At 39.5% G+C, this 15,012-nt stretch overlaps 1 protein-coding gene across 1 annotated transcript; it reads right to left on the bottom strand.

The window, feature by feature from the left end:
• Nucleotides 1–4,635: 4,635 nt before the first annotated feature.
• Nucleotides 4,636–9,643, bottom strand: LOC118497656 (carcinoembryonic antigen-related cell adhesion molecule 21-like). Its single transcript, XM_036012781.1, has 3 exons — nt 9,633–9,643; nt 9,420–9,580; nt 4,636–4,921 (listed from the first exon to the last, which is right to left on the bottom strand). The coding sequence occupies exons 1-3, from the start codon at nt 9,641–9,643 to the stop codon at nt 4,641–4,643; spliced, it is 453 nt and encodes a 150-aa protein (XP_035868674.1). The 3' UTR covers nt 4,636–4,640.
• Nucleotides 9,644–15,012: the final 5,369 nt, after the last annotated feature.

Below are 15,012 nucleotides of genomic sequence, written 5' to 3' on the forward strand. Positions count from 1 at the left end.
CAACCTGGTTGTTGTGACCTTGTATTTGAAGGTTTTTTTTTAATATTTTGACAGATTTAATAGGACTGCAAGTTGAATGCCATGCTGAAATAATTTCCTACAGAGAGGTTTTTATGGTTTTAACAAGAGACAGGGACTGCAGGAATAGAAGGAAACTACTCAAGACAGTAAAGGCCAAACAGGAAAACCCATAGTTAACCCAATATTCCATGGAGAAACACCAAAATGTTAATAATATATAGAACAAGGTGGGAGTAACTTTTTTTCCCACCTATTTAACATAGTGCTAGAATCCCTGGAAAGAACAATTTGTCAAGAAGAAGACATATTTGGTATTCAAATTGGAAAAAAAAAGAAGAAAATTGATCTCTTCAAAAGACAACTTCACCTTATATGTAGAAAACATTACAGATTCTGCCTTCCACACAGAAAAAAAACTGAAAACTAGTACATTCAGTCAAGTTGGTAAGTACAAAATAAACGGTTGACATCATTCCCATTTGTTTGTAACAATAATGAACAGACCCAAAATGGATTTAAGAAAACAGTTTCACTTCAAATAGTACCAGGAAGAATGAAATAGTTAAGAGAAAAATGATCCAATTATGTGGAAGATGTATGTACTAAAATTACCAAATTATCAGGAAAATAATTAAAAACTAAAACCAAATAAGTAGAAAAAATATCTATGTTTATGGATTAAAAGACTTCCAATCATATACATATTTGATACAATTTGTTTCAAAATCCTAACAACACTGCAAGCTCCAAAGACAACCTGCCTTTACCCCTTTCCAACAGGGACCCCAACAAGAACTGCCAGGCTGCTCTTCAGCCCCACTCAATATGATTTTGTGGGCAATGACTGCCTGCTGCAGACTGAGGATAAGGAAACTTGGGGTACTGGGGAAAAGCTACATTTTGCATTTCTATGGAGCTTCTGGGCAAAGCTCAATCTGCTTGACCCAGACTGACCTTGGGAGAAGAGTACCAACAATGCAAACAAAATCTCGGCTGAAAGAGATTTAGTTGTGTGTCCCTACACTGTGAAGAAGCATTTTTATTATGACCTGGAGGGCTAATGTTGCCTCAGAGTCAGGAAACCTTACCCGGGTTCTTTCTGAATCTAGGCCACTGACATCTATTTTTTATAGCACTCCATTAAAAATTAAATTGCAATTTGGTAATTGCTAATCCTTTATCTGGTCAGCTGAAATATATATAAGTCTTTTTGACAGCTTCGTGCCAGTGTTAAGCACCAAAGAATATCTGTCTCAAATACCTGGTCCCATTACTTAGAATTTTAACTTTCTCCAGGACCTTAAGACCCAAAATGAAAGAGACCACCTATAAGAATTTCATGAAAAGTTTTGCTTTGCTTTTGTGTAAACTCAATTAGCCATCACACATTCCCAGAGTTCCTTCTAAAATCTCTCCAGCCTTTCAATCAAAGATGTTTTGTTTTGTTTCACTGTCCTATGACATCATCTTTAATAAAGTCTTACATTTATTTTTTAAAGTATTTAATTTAAAAGCATTTACCTTAACATAATATCCCTGTAAGTAGCTAAGCACATTCTTGCTCAAAAGTGTCTATCCTTAAAATGTTTTCTCCCCTTGTTAATTGTATCAAAAAGGTTTCCAACAGACATGCCTTTCTTCTTCTTGGTGTTCATAGCAGGAGATGATCTGACTTCCCAGGTCCTCTTGTGGACTGAAATGTCTCAAAGCAACCTTTGCTCAGAATCCATAAAGACATGCCAGCATGAAAGGGCACATTTCCACAGTGCCCTAACCATCAACAGTGTGCTCATTCCACATCCATTTTCACAGCAACTTCAAGAAACAAGATCACAGAGATTATAAAAGTCATCCTATCCTGAAACTCAACAACTGAAGTGAACATGCAGGTCTCTGTTAGGTCAGCTACCCACAGGCATGTATTGAATGAGCCTCTCTCAAGCCCTCTTTGACGTGCAGCTCAGGGCAGATATCACTGTCCTCATTCTTTGCTTTCTTCATTATGTTTAAAAATTAAATGTGCCTGTCCTTAAAGAGTCTGCATCCAGAACCTGGGAACTGGGAAGTAAATTTCTTCTCTTGTTCCATTTCCTCTCCTGCTCCCTGTGACATCTGATGTGTTTGGCTAAGATTTTTGAGGACCTTTCCAGAGGCAGATTGTGTGTGAGCAGAGTTGAAAACAGAGTGAAGTCATGGAGGAATGAGGTCTGCTCAGTGTCAGATGAGAAATTTTAAAGCCTTGGAGTTGCCAGGTGTTAGGCATTGCATGGTTTGAAGGGGATATAAAGGGTTTATACAAGAGGGATAATTTTGGAGGCTCAGAATGAAGCTGAATAATATGAGTGAGGGTCTGACCTACCTGTTGAGAGAGGAGCCCCTGGAGCTTGTGTGGTGAAGTGGAAGTGCCATTCTACCATATTAGGAAAGGCATGATGGTAAGACACAGGGTTATGAGCAAGAACAATGTTTTGAAGACTCAGATTAGTTTTCTGAAATTGAGACAAGTGGTAATCCAGATGTACAATCTAGCAGGAGATATGAGACAGTATATATGGGTCAGAAAACAAAGAGGGGACAAAGACAGAATTAAAGGTGGTAGGTTGCACAAGTTAGGATATGGGGTAATGGGGAACAATCTCTCAACAGATGCAGTGTTTTATAGGATTAAAATATTTTAGTACTAAGTACACATGATGGAAACAAATATTTCAGAATGACTTCAGCAAATGCCACTGAATTGTTCACTTTATAATGATAACTTTTTATTATGTAAATTTTACCTCATAAAATAATTATGATGAATTAAGACAGATGGAAAAGAACATACTACATCGTTTTATATATATTAAACTTCAGTATATGCAAATTTACTTATAGAAACAGAAAGAAAATGAGTAATTTCCTACAAACTCTGGGGACTGGGTGGGGAACAGAGGAAGGGGTTTCAAAGGAATCTGAAAACAATTTTAGGTGAAATTGATACACGTGGAGTGTGTAGGCATGCCGACACTCAACAGATTGTAAACTTTACATATGTGTGGTTTATTGTCGGTCACATACATCAGTCAGCTGGAATCAATGCATGATGACATTCATTGCTTGTGTGATCAGGACGGGAGCATGCTGTTTTTCTAATAATGTTGTTTTTACATGGGCAGACATGGAATGGGTTCCCATAGGAATGCAATAATTAAAACACTGGTCATTTTTTACAACTGACTATGTATAGTGTACCTCAGACGTATTAGCTCACTGAATCACCAAAATTAATCACCAAAATTCATTTTCTTCACTGAATGTTCCTACCTCCTGGCCTTTGCCCTTGCTATGCCCTCTGCCTGGAATTCTCATTCCTGCCACCAACATGGGCTCTAGGTTTTCCTGGGCTCATTCTCTATTAGATGTTTCTTTATGAAAAAAAAATTAACAGATCTTCACTAGTTCAGAATGCTCTGTGACTTCTGGGAGGTCATAATGCTCTCTATTTTAACCTTTTGACCATTATCATATTTGTAATTTTTAATTCATTTATCAAAGAACAATGACCCTCTGCTCACCATCTCTCTGACACTCTTCTTTCTTATCACAAGAATGAAAACAGACAAAATCTCAGACCTCTTAGTCCTGACTTGGTAGTGAGAGAATCACACAATAGCTCAATAATAAAACAGCAGTGACAACAACATTGTATGACAGTATGTTAGAATAAAGTAAGGCATACTTGGGGTGAATTTTTTTGTTGTTGTTCATTTCAAATGTGTTTGCTCAGCACAGAGGGTGTGAACTTATTGGAGCAGAGAGATCAGAAGATGAGAGTGCATGAAGTCAGAAATAATGAAGCCATTAGCCAGAGCCTTGGCTTTGCTCTGAGTGAACTGGGGAGACACTGGAAGGTTGAACAAAAAAGAAAAACAGAAGTGAATAACTATGTTTATGTAAGGAAACCAATATTTTGCCAATCTGAAATTTTAGTTTAAGAATATTGCTTTTAAGCTGTTTATTAGGAAATAAAACTCAGATACAACTGGCAATCCTGTTCATATTTTTGTCTAGAGATTCAGACAGAAATTGTGCTTCAGGAGAAAAATTAAGATGTTCACTTTAGGCTAATGTGATTACATATGGGAAATAAAAATGCTTCAGGAAGGCACCTGTTGGCTAGATAGCCCCATGGCCCTACTGATTCTTGGTTGCCCAGAAGAAATTCTGTCACTATGTAGGATCTGGTCTTCTGAACTACCTGCAAAGCACTCATTCTGCCTTCTGAAACAACAGACCCCAACAACACTGTCCCGGTGACTCCACTTGTTTTCATGGAGAAGACACACTGCTCAGTTTCTCTACACACTTCACCTGACCCCATTGGTTATCACAGGACCACTGCTCATCCTCTGAGAGACACAGTGTCAGCTACACTGTGGACATGATACACATGAGACCAAACTGAGGTGGGGTTTGGTCTGAAATGTGACTTTCAGTCAATGTTAGCTCAGATTTTTAATTGTTTGCTGACTCAATGCAAAATTTTAAGGACTATTCACCTTCAGAATAAATCTATTATAATAATGCAAGAAAACCTTTTATTTAACAGCATAACAGCATAAAGAGGGGAAGAAGAGTCACTCAAATTTCACATTCAGCTCAAGAGCCACACTTGCAACAGAACTGATGGGGTTGGAGGCTTCACACTGGTAATTTCCAGCATCTTCCCTCTTGACTGGGTCTATGGTGAGGCTTCTGTGGTCCTGGGACAGCTTCATTCGCTCTGTGGGCTGCAGTTCTGTGCCATTGAACAACCACTGGATGGTGTGCGCATTTGAGTAGCAGGTAAAGACCACAGCATCCTTATCCTCTGTGGCTGTGGTGTTGCTGATTCGGAGGGTGGGCTTTCTCACATGCCCTGTGAAGAAACAGAGAATGTGACTCATTGAGAATGGGCTTGGGCCATGGAGCCATGCTGCTTCCTCAGAGATCTCATTCACTCACAGTCCACAGTGAGCTATGTAGAGGCCACCAGAGTAAGGTTCTGACATTTGCAGAAGAACAATTGTGTATATTCAGGTGACAATATGTAAAGAGAGAGCTGTACCTCCTCTATGACCCTACGTAAGTTTTGGGTGATTCCTTAACTGTTCTTGCAGACATCTGTGTCTTCACAGCACACAGAACCCCTTCCCAGCCCATGTGTCCTATAACCTCATCATCAGGTGCAATTTTCCTCTCATGAGCTTTTCTTGATCTTTTTCTAGAACTTTTTTCACTTCAAAATGCATCCTAGTACTTATGTAAAATTTTATGTGTGTTTGTGAAAGCAGGCTTACCAACTTTGTACATCCCTACAGCTGAGGGAAGTTTACAGTAAGGAAAATCATTTAGCTTTTGTTAAATAATTTGCTAGGAAAAATATGGCCCAATGCAGTCTTCATGACTGTAGACCTGAAGGATTTGTGTCTAAAATACTTTTAAGTCTGGACAAGATTTTATTTCATGGTCTACTGATTCAATGTCATGTAGAAATTAATCTCTAGAGGGAAGTGAATATGGTTTTAACAAAGAATACTGACTGTAGGAATAGAAGAAAACTATATACTATAATAAAGGCCATACCTGAAAGTCCAGAGATAACATAATATTCCATGGAAACACTAAAAAAAATTTAGTAATATCATGAACAAATAATAGATGCTATAATTCCATATATTCAACAGAGTATTGGAAATTTTGACAACCACATTTTTTCAAGAAGATGAAACAAGTTGTATTCAAATTGGTGAAAAATAAAAAAAATGCTTTTTGAAAAGATAAGATAATCTTATATATAGAAAACTGTAAAGTTTCTGACACACAAACATAAACACACACTTAGAACTAATAAATAAAACAAAGTTGCAGGAGACAAAATCAACATTTAAGATCACTTTCTTTTCTTGCAACAACAATAAAAAATTACAAAACAAAATTAAAAATATGTTTAATTATCTATAGCATTAAAATACTAGAATTCAAAGGAATAAACTTAATTAATAAGGTAGAAATTGTATACACTGAAAACTACCAAACATTTTTGAAAGAAATTAGGCACAAATAAATGGAAAAACATGCATGCTAATTTATTGTAAGACCCCAAACTACCTACATATTTGACACAATCAGTATCAAAACCTCAAGGTCTTCCTTGTAGAAATAGAAAAACCTACCCTACATTTCATAAGGAAATTCAATGAACCCCAATTGTTGGGGTTATATTGAAATGGTGTTTAAAAAAGAATGCAGTACAATGTCTATACTTTCCTAAGCTCAAAACTCACTGCAGAGCTAAGGGAACCAAAACAGTGAGATGCTGGCACGAAAACTTCTGTTCATCAAAGACACAATCAAATGGTGTCAGTGAAAAGGCCTAGACTATTAAAAGGAGAAAAGATAGAGTTTTAACACTGATATTGGAAAGGAATGTCCACATGAAAACATTTGACATGGATTGTTACCCTATAACATACACACAAATTAGGTTAAAATAGATCAAGTTGTAAAAGTTAGATGTAAAAGTTTAAAATGCTTAGAAAAAGTATAGAAATAAACATTATGACATTAAATTGGCAATTATTTTATGAATATGACACTAAGAATACTGACAAAAAGAGACAGTTTGGATTTTGACAAAATGAAAAATTCTCTTCATCAAAAAGCACAACAGATTGAAAGGTGACCTATGAAATGGAGAAAGTATTTTGAAAATGCAATGGACAATAAAAGCTTAATGTCTAGAATATACAAAAGATCTACAACTCTACAACAAGAACAAAATGAATAATCTGATTTATAAAGTGACAAAGCACTTGATTAGAATTTTCTCCAGAGAATATATACAAATGGACAACTGTCATAAAAAAGAGATGCTCAACACCACTATTATTAAATAAAGTGAAAAATCAAATCTCTCAAGGTCAAATCTGTTGCGTGCAATATTGGGTGGGGTTAACTTTACTCTGCAAATAAGAGGAAAAATGGCCCTGTGTGGTACCTTTGATTTCTCCAAAAGCTTCTTAAATCACAGTTGACACTTCTCACCTCTCAGTAACTTGACTCTTTGAAATAATAAGGCAGGTTGATGTATCACAAAACAATATTTGGAAATCTGAATGCTCAGTGAAAATATGGTCTCTGGCTATAGGTCTGGGGGAAATACAGACTTCCTCAGGTGTTATTTTACTATCAGTGTTTGGTTATGGACAGACTTAGGAATGAGTGTCAGAGATACCCATGCACTTCTACTGGTTCTTCACTGACCACCAACTGACTGCCTGGCTGAGCAGAAACCTTCCCTTCTAGCTATACAGACTTCTATTGCCCAGCTGAGGTGTGTTTCCTTGAGGCATTATTTCCCAGGGCATCCTGGAGGCTGGGGTTGGAGAAGAAATAACACATAAGGACCAGAAGCAAGTCAGTGGTAAGTAGACTACTCAGGCCTCTGGGGGAAGAGGTTCTACAGGTTTTTCCAGGTGAAGGTGAATGAAATGAGCCAGTGAGCCAATAAATAATAGAGCAAATTTCAATAAATGATTTAGGAAAGAGGAAAAGGGACAGACAGAAGCTGGTTATGGCAGCAGAATCATGTGCTCTGCCCTTGACCATTAAAGTCATTCTCTCTTCTCTGAGAGCAGGTGAGGACTTGGGCAAATGCAAAATCTGTAAGTTACAGAAAATGGGGAGCATTGACTTCCTGAAATTCTGCTGCTCGGGGCAATTTGTGTTAGGTGGTTTTGAGGTGTAGATTTGGAAGGAACTTAAAATTCCTCTGTATGTGAAAATTATTATTAATACCCCAGGGCCCAAGACCAATTGCAAAAATAACTATTTTATTAGAGAAGTGAAAAGGATGTGAGATGATGATCTTAGTTCCTGGAGGCACAGAGAGATCGTCCCCTATGGTGAACATTCCAAAGACTCTCAATCCAGGTTCCAGCTCTGAAGAAATTTTGGATCATTCATTCATTCACTCATTCAGTCAATCAATCAATCACAATTTATTTCTTCCTAATATATCAAAAGCAATGGGTATTTATTACACGTTGGTTCTAAACTGGTTTCAGGGGTAGAGTGGGGAATGGAAAGGCAAAGTCCTTTTTTTTTCATTATATCTTTTGGATGTTACTGCACCACAATGGGAATCAAATAAGTGATGGCAAGTCCAGGGAGGTGTGGATGGGCCACCTGAGGGGGAGGCCTGGGTATTCTATACAGTGACTTTGTTACTGCAGGTAAATGGATTCTGGAGTAAAATAGATTGTTTCTCCATTTTTTTCACTCCACAAAACAATGTGTATTCTTATGAGCTGAGTAAGCCTAGAGAAAAAGTATCTGAACCAATTCATTGGTTTAAGAACCCAAAGAGCCCCTCATATGTCCCCTGAGATAGAGAAATCAAGGCTATGACTACAGACAGTACTCAAGTGAGTCTGATCAGATGCTCATGGATTGTGTTACTGGTTTACTGACAGTATCTCCCTGTTTCTCAGTTTATTCTCAATGAATATTTGGTGGTCAGGTTGTCAGTGCAGGGAGTGTAATATATTAAAGGATCTGACCTAAATCTTGAAATAGAAGAGCTGCTCAAATGAGGCACTTCTTACTGATTGACTCCAAGAGAGAATCCCCTGGGTGGAAGGAACCCTGGTGAATGAGGACTTTACGGGAACACCTTTTTTCCTCAGTTTCCTTCTGGAGATGCTGACCTTTTTCTGAACCTTCCTAAGCCCCACAGAACAGTCAGCTATATCCACAGACATTGTCTAACTGTGCTATCAACACACAGACTCAGGTGACACGAAACTCCATTTCTGCCAAGATGTGACTCTTGGGCTTCAACCAAAACTGGTGATAGGCTCAGGAGCCTTGTGACTAAGGCATCCATTAAACTGTTACACTCTTGGTCCTTTTAAGGACTCCAAACACAACCTGGAAGAAGCTCCCCAGGGTTCCTGGAGTCAAGAGCCCTGGCACAGCGTTCTGGGAACGGGTTATTGAGCTGAGCTCTGTATGAATATCAAGAGGCCACTCAGACCACGATCTGACTTAGTATAGCATGGTCAGCCTCAGGTCAAGTTCATAGGAACATGCTCAGGGGGCTGAACTGAGACTGCTTTCCCTCTGCTGAGTTTCATCAGGATGACCCTTCTGTCTGTCGTGACTGTCTGCAGGGCTGCAAATTGGGAAGGGAACTGAGATCTTAAGAATTTTGTCTACACTCTGTATTCTGTAATAGATGCCAAAATCCGGCCTGAAAAAAAAAAAAAAAAAAACGCAGAGGGCAATGGAGGAAGAGTCAAGAATTATCAGTTCTGTGTTTGAAGTAGAGTTCACCCCCCAAAAAAACTAGAGGTCAGAGAAAAATCACTCACGGTATACACTTAGCTTCACATATCCTATTAATGTTTGGGAATTTTCTTTTTCCACTGCTACGGTGTAGATTCCTGCATCTCTCTTGGTGACCTTCTTTAACAGCAAAGACCCATCACGGTTTATTGTTACTCGTCCAGTGGATGGACCACTTATATGGTAACTTGCGGTTTGTGTGAGAAATGCAATTATACGTTTGTTGTCCAGGACTTCACCTCTGTACCATAAGATGTGTATTGCATCACGATGTTTGTTTTGGATACGTAAGTGCACATTCTCCCCTTCAGCAGCATTTTTCAACCACATATCCTGTTGGGCTGTGGTGGGCAAGCACCAGAAGTTTAAGAGTGAGACTAGAAAATAGGAAAAAGAAATTGATCAATATTTGTATCTTCATATTGGGTTGGAAAGATAGGGCCCTGAATCCTGAGCAGGTCTCTATCTCTCAGCCTTGGTCTGCATAAGAGTGTGTGTCTCCCATGGTCAAGGTCAACAGCATGGCCCCCATTACTTCTAAAAGTAACTTCTAGCACCTCTGAAATTGTTACTTTTTCTGTTTCAAGTACTCTTCTCTAAGGTTTTGATTTAGTCACCCCTTCACTATACTCAGACCCCTTCTGACACTCAGGAGCATTTTTGAAAGACACCTTTGCTGACCACCTTCTCTAAAGATTCTCGGCCTTCACTTTCTGACATCCTTTTTTTGTTTGTTAGTTTGTTTGTTGCTGTTTTTGTTTTTTTTTTTTCCCCATGGCTATTGTGGGTTCCTGACCTCACATTTGGACCTTTCCTTGTCACTCTCTCCTCCACAGAACATGGACTTGATGAGTGCAGGGCCTCTCAGACTTAGTACCAACAGTGACTCTAACCGCCTAGAAATACATTGGGATGAATGAATGAGTTTTCCTAGGGTCCTCTAAATCACGGGAGGCATTTACTGATTTCTGAGGTTTGTGGTAAAGACAATGCCTAGCCCCTGGATGAGTTTTTTCTGCTGTTTTCTGACATAAATCATTGTTATTATTACCAGTTTTCATAATCCAATGCTCAGTGATGCACTAAACAGGTAATGAACAGCAATCCAGGTTTTCCTGCCTCCCACCACTTCCAGATTATGAGATTTTCCTGTTGATGAGCTTCCTTTCTTATCCTACTCTTCCCCTTTGTCCTTTACACTCAGCTCCAAACAGAAGACTTCCCTCTTTTGTCAGAGCACTGGTCTCTCCAGCAGATCCTAGCCAATCTCTGTGTCATATCCTTAGTCTATCCCAAGGAATTGTCTCCCACTTACCAACAAGCAGGAGCTCTTGCCAGTGGAGAAGTCCTCTGTGCATAGAGACTGAATGGGATCCCATGGTGTCTGCTGCCTCCTCTGTGGCTGTGTCTTTCAGAAAAGCCTGAGGTTCTGCCAGGCTCACAGGCACCTCTGTCCAGAATGGTGCAATGTGCTGTGTGTCCTATCTGTAAGCTGAGCTTTATTCTGGGGCATGTTTACTACTCTTGTCATGCAGGCTGGGGGCAGGGTTGGCACACAGGACACTCCAATGACCCACTTTCAGTTTTTTCCACTCTTGTCCCTTCTGACCAGTGCTGATCCCTACATTTTGTCTCCTCGAGGACTCCTGAGGCTTCTCAAAAGCATACAGGCACCTACAGGCACCCATGCATATAAACACGCACACACACACAAACATACCATCATGCTGTGTTAGGAAAAGCACAAGCATGAGGTGTATGGCTCTCAGGGTTTCCACACACCTTCCTGCCTGGTGCCCAGTAGTCTTTCTCACAGTCTCTCTCTTTCACACTTGACTTTTCCCTATAGAGCAGGTGTTCTTGAGCTAAGTTAGAAAAACCTAAAACAGGAATATCACCCCTGCTGGGCACTGTATCATCTGTGAGACATTATAAATGTTGCAATGCCCAGGTGATACCTTAAAAATATGGCTTCAGCCGCTGTCCAGCTAATTTGGTTGCCCAATCAAGATGAGAACCCTTCATGGGAGAGTAGAATCACTTCTATTGCTCTCCTGTGCAGAGGGGATATCTTCAGATCCCATTAAACTGCCAAGTCTGACCAGGCTACAGTGGGTCAGAGACTCTGCATCTGACAAGCTCTCAGGGGAGGTTGATCCCACTGAGCTGTAGTGTACACTTGCATTAGCAAGGCTGATGGGGAACACGTATCCCTGAAACAGTGACCCACTCATACCAGCATTGGACACTGCTGTGTTTTGGTCTTTGCTCTGTCAGCACCACACAGAAGGCCTCTGGTATCCTGCAAATATCTGTAATATTTCTGTTTGTGACACAGAAACCCAGCTGGGCACAGGGTCCTCCCTATGTTCTCAAATGCCCTGAGAAACTTTTATTTCCTCCCAGCGGGAATGTCACAGAGATGAATCTGGCAGTGAAAAGGGTCAGACTTGTGAAAATTTCAGTGGGGACCCTTCTTATACCTCAGGATGTCACTACACTGGATTTTGCTTCTAGGGACACAGACTTAAAACAAGAACTCTCAGTCAGATGTGAAGATTTTGGGTGTGAAGTGGGAGATGTCCTGCGTGTCCCAGCAAGAAAAGCCTTTGGTGAAATGTCAGTTGCCTGTGGGATTCCTGGTTCTCAGGAATCAGCTTAATGTACACCACCCTCTCAACATGTGTTTGTTGAACCTCTCCTTGTGCTCTCTGTCTATTGGAACAATATCTGAGTTCTGCTTGGTTGGCTCTTGTGTTCACTAGATTCCCATGGATGATGCCAGACATGAGGGGCAGCAAAGAAACGCCTGAGGGAGGAAGTGCTCCCAGGCCCTGTCAAAATATAAAGAAGTCCACACCTTTAGAACAATTTAATGAGATTACCTGAGCCATAATGATAACATGTGCTGGGCATGTAGGTTTCAAATCCCATGAAGAAAGGATTTTTTGCAGCATATTTTATTCATTATAATCAAAGCAGAAGTTGAAAATAGTTGCATAATCTCCCTTAGTAGGTGAGAGAAAACATAGCAGGAAAATCTCTAGAATTTCGAAAAAAAATCCCCAATAGAGAAACATGCATTTTTTACATTGGTGGTTACAGGAAAATTCACATTTACAGGACCCAGAGAAGGTGTGCGGGGGACCAGATAACATAAAGGAAGTTATGTAAAATAATGAAAAGTCAAACCTGATTCCTATAAGCTCATGGTATGCCCTTTCCCCCCTCATAGTAACCCTACCAAGGACTGAGGATCCAGAGTTTCTGTCAGATCGGGTGTCTGTGAGAACAGGAAGAACAGAGGTCTTGGGTGATGAGACATAACTCACAAGGTGGGTCTGTGGAGGGCTGTGATTTTAAGGGGAATACAACAGAGTCCAACCCTCACTGTTAGGAGGATCCTGTCCTTCCTTTGAACTGTATGAGAAGTAAAAACCTGAACCTAGGATGTCCCCAAGCAGGCAATGGTTTCCTGTCATATTCACACCAATGCCTTTGTGTCTGTGGAAACATAATTTGACTGCAAAAGTCACACAGAGTGATAGCCTTCCATTGTGGACTTCCCCTTATCAATTTAATGAGCATTACAGAGCTTCTGTGATGAGTCAGGCTCTTGCCTGGGCCCTGGAAACTCCAAGGAGAATACAACATATGTGGGCCTTGTGCTTATCAAGTTTGCCTTGTAACAGAGAAAGGGTCTCAGATATATCATGGCTCTAGGGGATTAGTTGTAATTCAGTGAAGGGACATGAACAAATACTTCAGGTACAACACAGCATGTACTTGAATCTTAGTAGTTTTGGGGATCATAGGGAGCACTTTTGAAAAAGTGTCCTCTTTGCTGACATCTGAAGAATTTATGAAACAGAGGAACAAATTGAGGAACAGAGGTTGTTAAGAAAAAAAAAGATGTCTGCAAAGGAGTGACCTTTGGTGGGCTGATATTTGGCTAGATGGAGGAGCAGAGAGTCTGCTCTCCTGGATGAGGAGCTTGAAGAGTTAGGAAGAATATGTAATGATTGATATTTTTGAGGTTGGGATCTGCTGGGCTGTGGGTGATGCTCTGTTGGGGTCAGCTGTGCCCCAGAAAGTATTTAGCCTGCAGAGTAATTCTGCCACACCCTGTTGCACAAGGAGAAAGATGGGCAGGAAGACATCATATTGCAGTTGGTTTTGTTTTAATTTTGTACTTTCTATTGAATTATACTTAAGACAATGTTTCATGGGTATATATAATTTTAACATATTTTTGAATTACAGTTGAATATAATAAGCTTAACATATTGAAAGCATACAATTTATGATACTTTTCCTGATGCATGCATGAGGTAATGTGTTACAATTAATGTAAAGACCATGTCCCTTATTATTAAAGAGATCTCTTTATTCTTCATTTCTATACCTCATTTTCTAATGTTACTAAAACTCCCATCAGCTTCTTCTATTATGAATGCATATACATTTTCAGGATTTTCCAAAATTTTTATCATGAAGTATGTAATTTTAGGCTGAGGTTGGCTTCTTGACTCAACAAGATTATTTTGACATAGCTCTTTCTTTTCAAAGTCTAGTTATCTGTTATTCTAAGGATGCATTAATTTTGATTATTTATTTCCCCTTTAAGGACACTTGTGTTGTTTCCAATTTTGGGCTCTTCCAAGTAAACCTGCCATGAACACGAATGCAGAAAATTCTAGAAGGCAAAAAATTACTATTTATAAAACAAATGAGTAGCTAGAGAAATAGATGTTAGGGAATTGCCCATGGAAGTCTGGTTTCAAGATCCCATGGCAAGAGCACCACCCAGAGGTAAAGAAACACCTGCTTCTTCACATGAAACCATGTCTGCCACAACCCACACATCAGTCAACACAGGGGCAGAAATAATGGTTCTATCTCAGCTCCACCTTCTAAATTATGAACCAGTGCACCTCAAAAACTGCATTTAATTCACATATGGATTGTCAATCAGTAGGAGTAGGGGAAATGTAGTGTTTAAGTGTTAGTCCCTCTGATATAAAAGGAAACCTAATACAATGAAGGATGTATGCCAAATGTCACATGACATTTCTGAACCCACCTGAAGGCTGTATGACTCTGGGTGAGGGACCCCACCTTGATAAGTGTAACTTCTCTCATGTGATGTCATAAAAATACATTTGGTCTTCTTTCTTGGATTTTAGAATAGGACATTTAAAACCCCTGGAATTTTGTAAGTGATGTGGGTGTTGAATGGACTTTTCTTGTGATGACACATCTCCTGGCTGGCCTCTGGATAGTTGCAGAGTGAGGGCAGGTCACCAGAAAGACCAAGTTCTGACAAGAAGTTTGGAATTTTCACCTGTGAACTTAAGAAATGTTTCAACCTGAAAAAAATATATTTAATAGTCTTTTTGAGCCAAACATGATAATACTTGCAGGAAGCAAAATCACAATGGACTGAGAAAATGTTCTGAAGAATGGCAATTTGCCCCTCAGTTCATACAGTACCTTCAAATATCAGGGCCTGAGGGGTTATATGAAATCCACTAGCAATAGATTAGAGATGTTAGACAAAGAAAAGTGCAGGGATCCCTGAGATTGTTAAAGATTAAAAGTAATAGACACAATTTTGTG

Source organism: Phyllostomus discolor, chromosome 12 (assembly GCF_004126475.2).
Source record: "Phyllostomus discolor isolate MPI-MPIP mPhyDis1 chromosome 12, mPhyDis1.pri.v3, whole genome shotgun sequence".
Classification (NCBI taxonomy): domain Eukaryota; kingdom Metazoa; phylum Chordata; class Mammalia; order Chiroptera; family Phyllostomidae; genus Phyllostomus; species Phyllostomus discolor.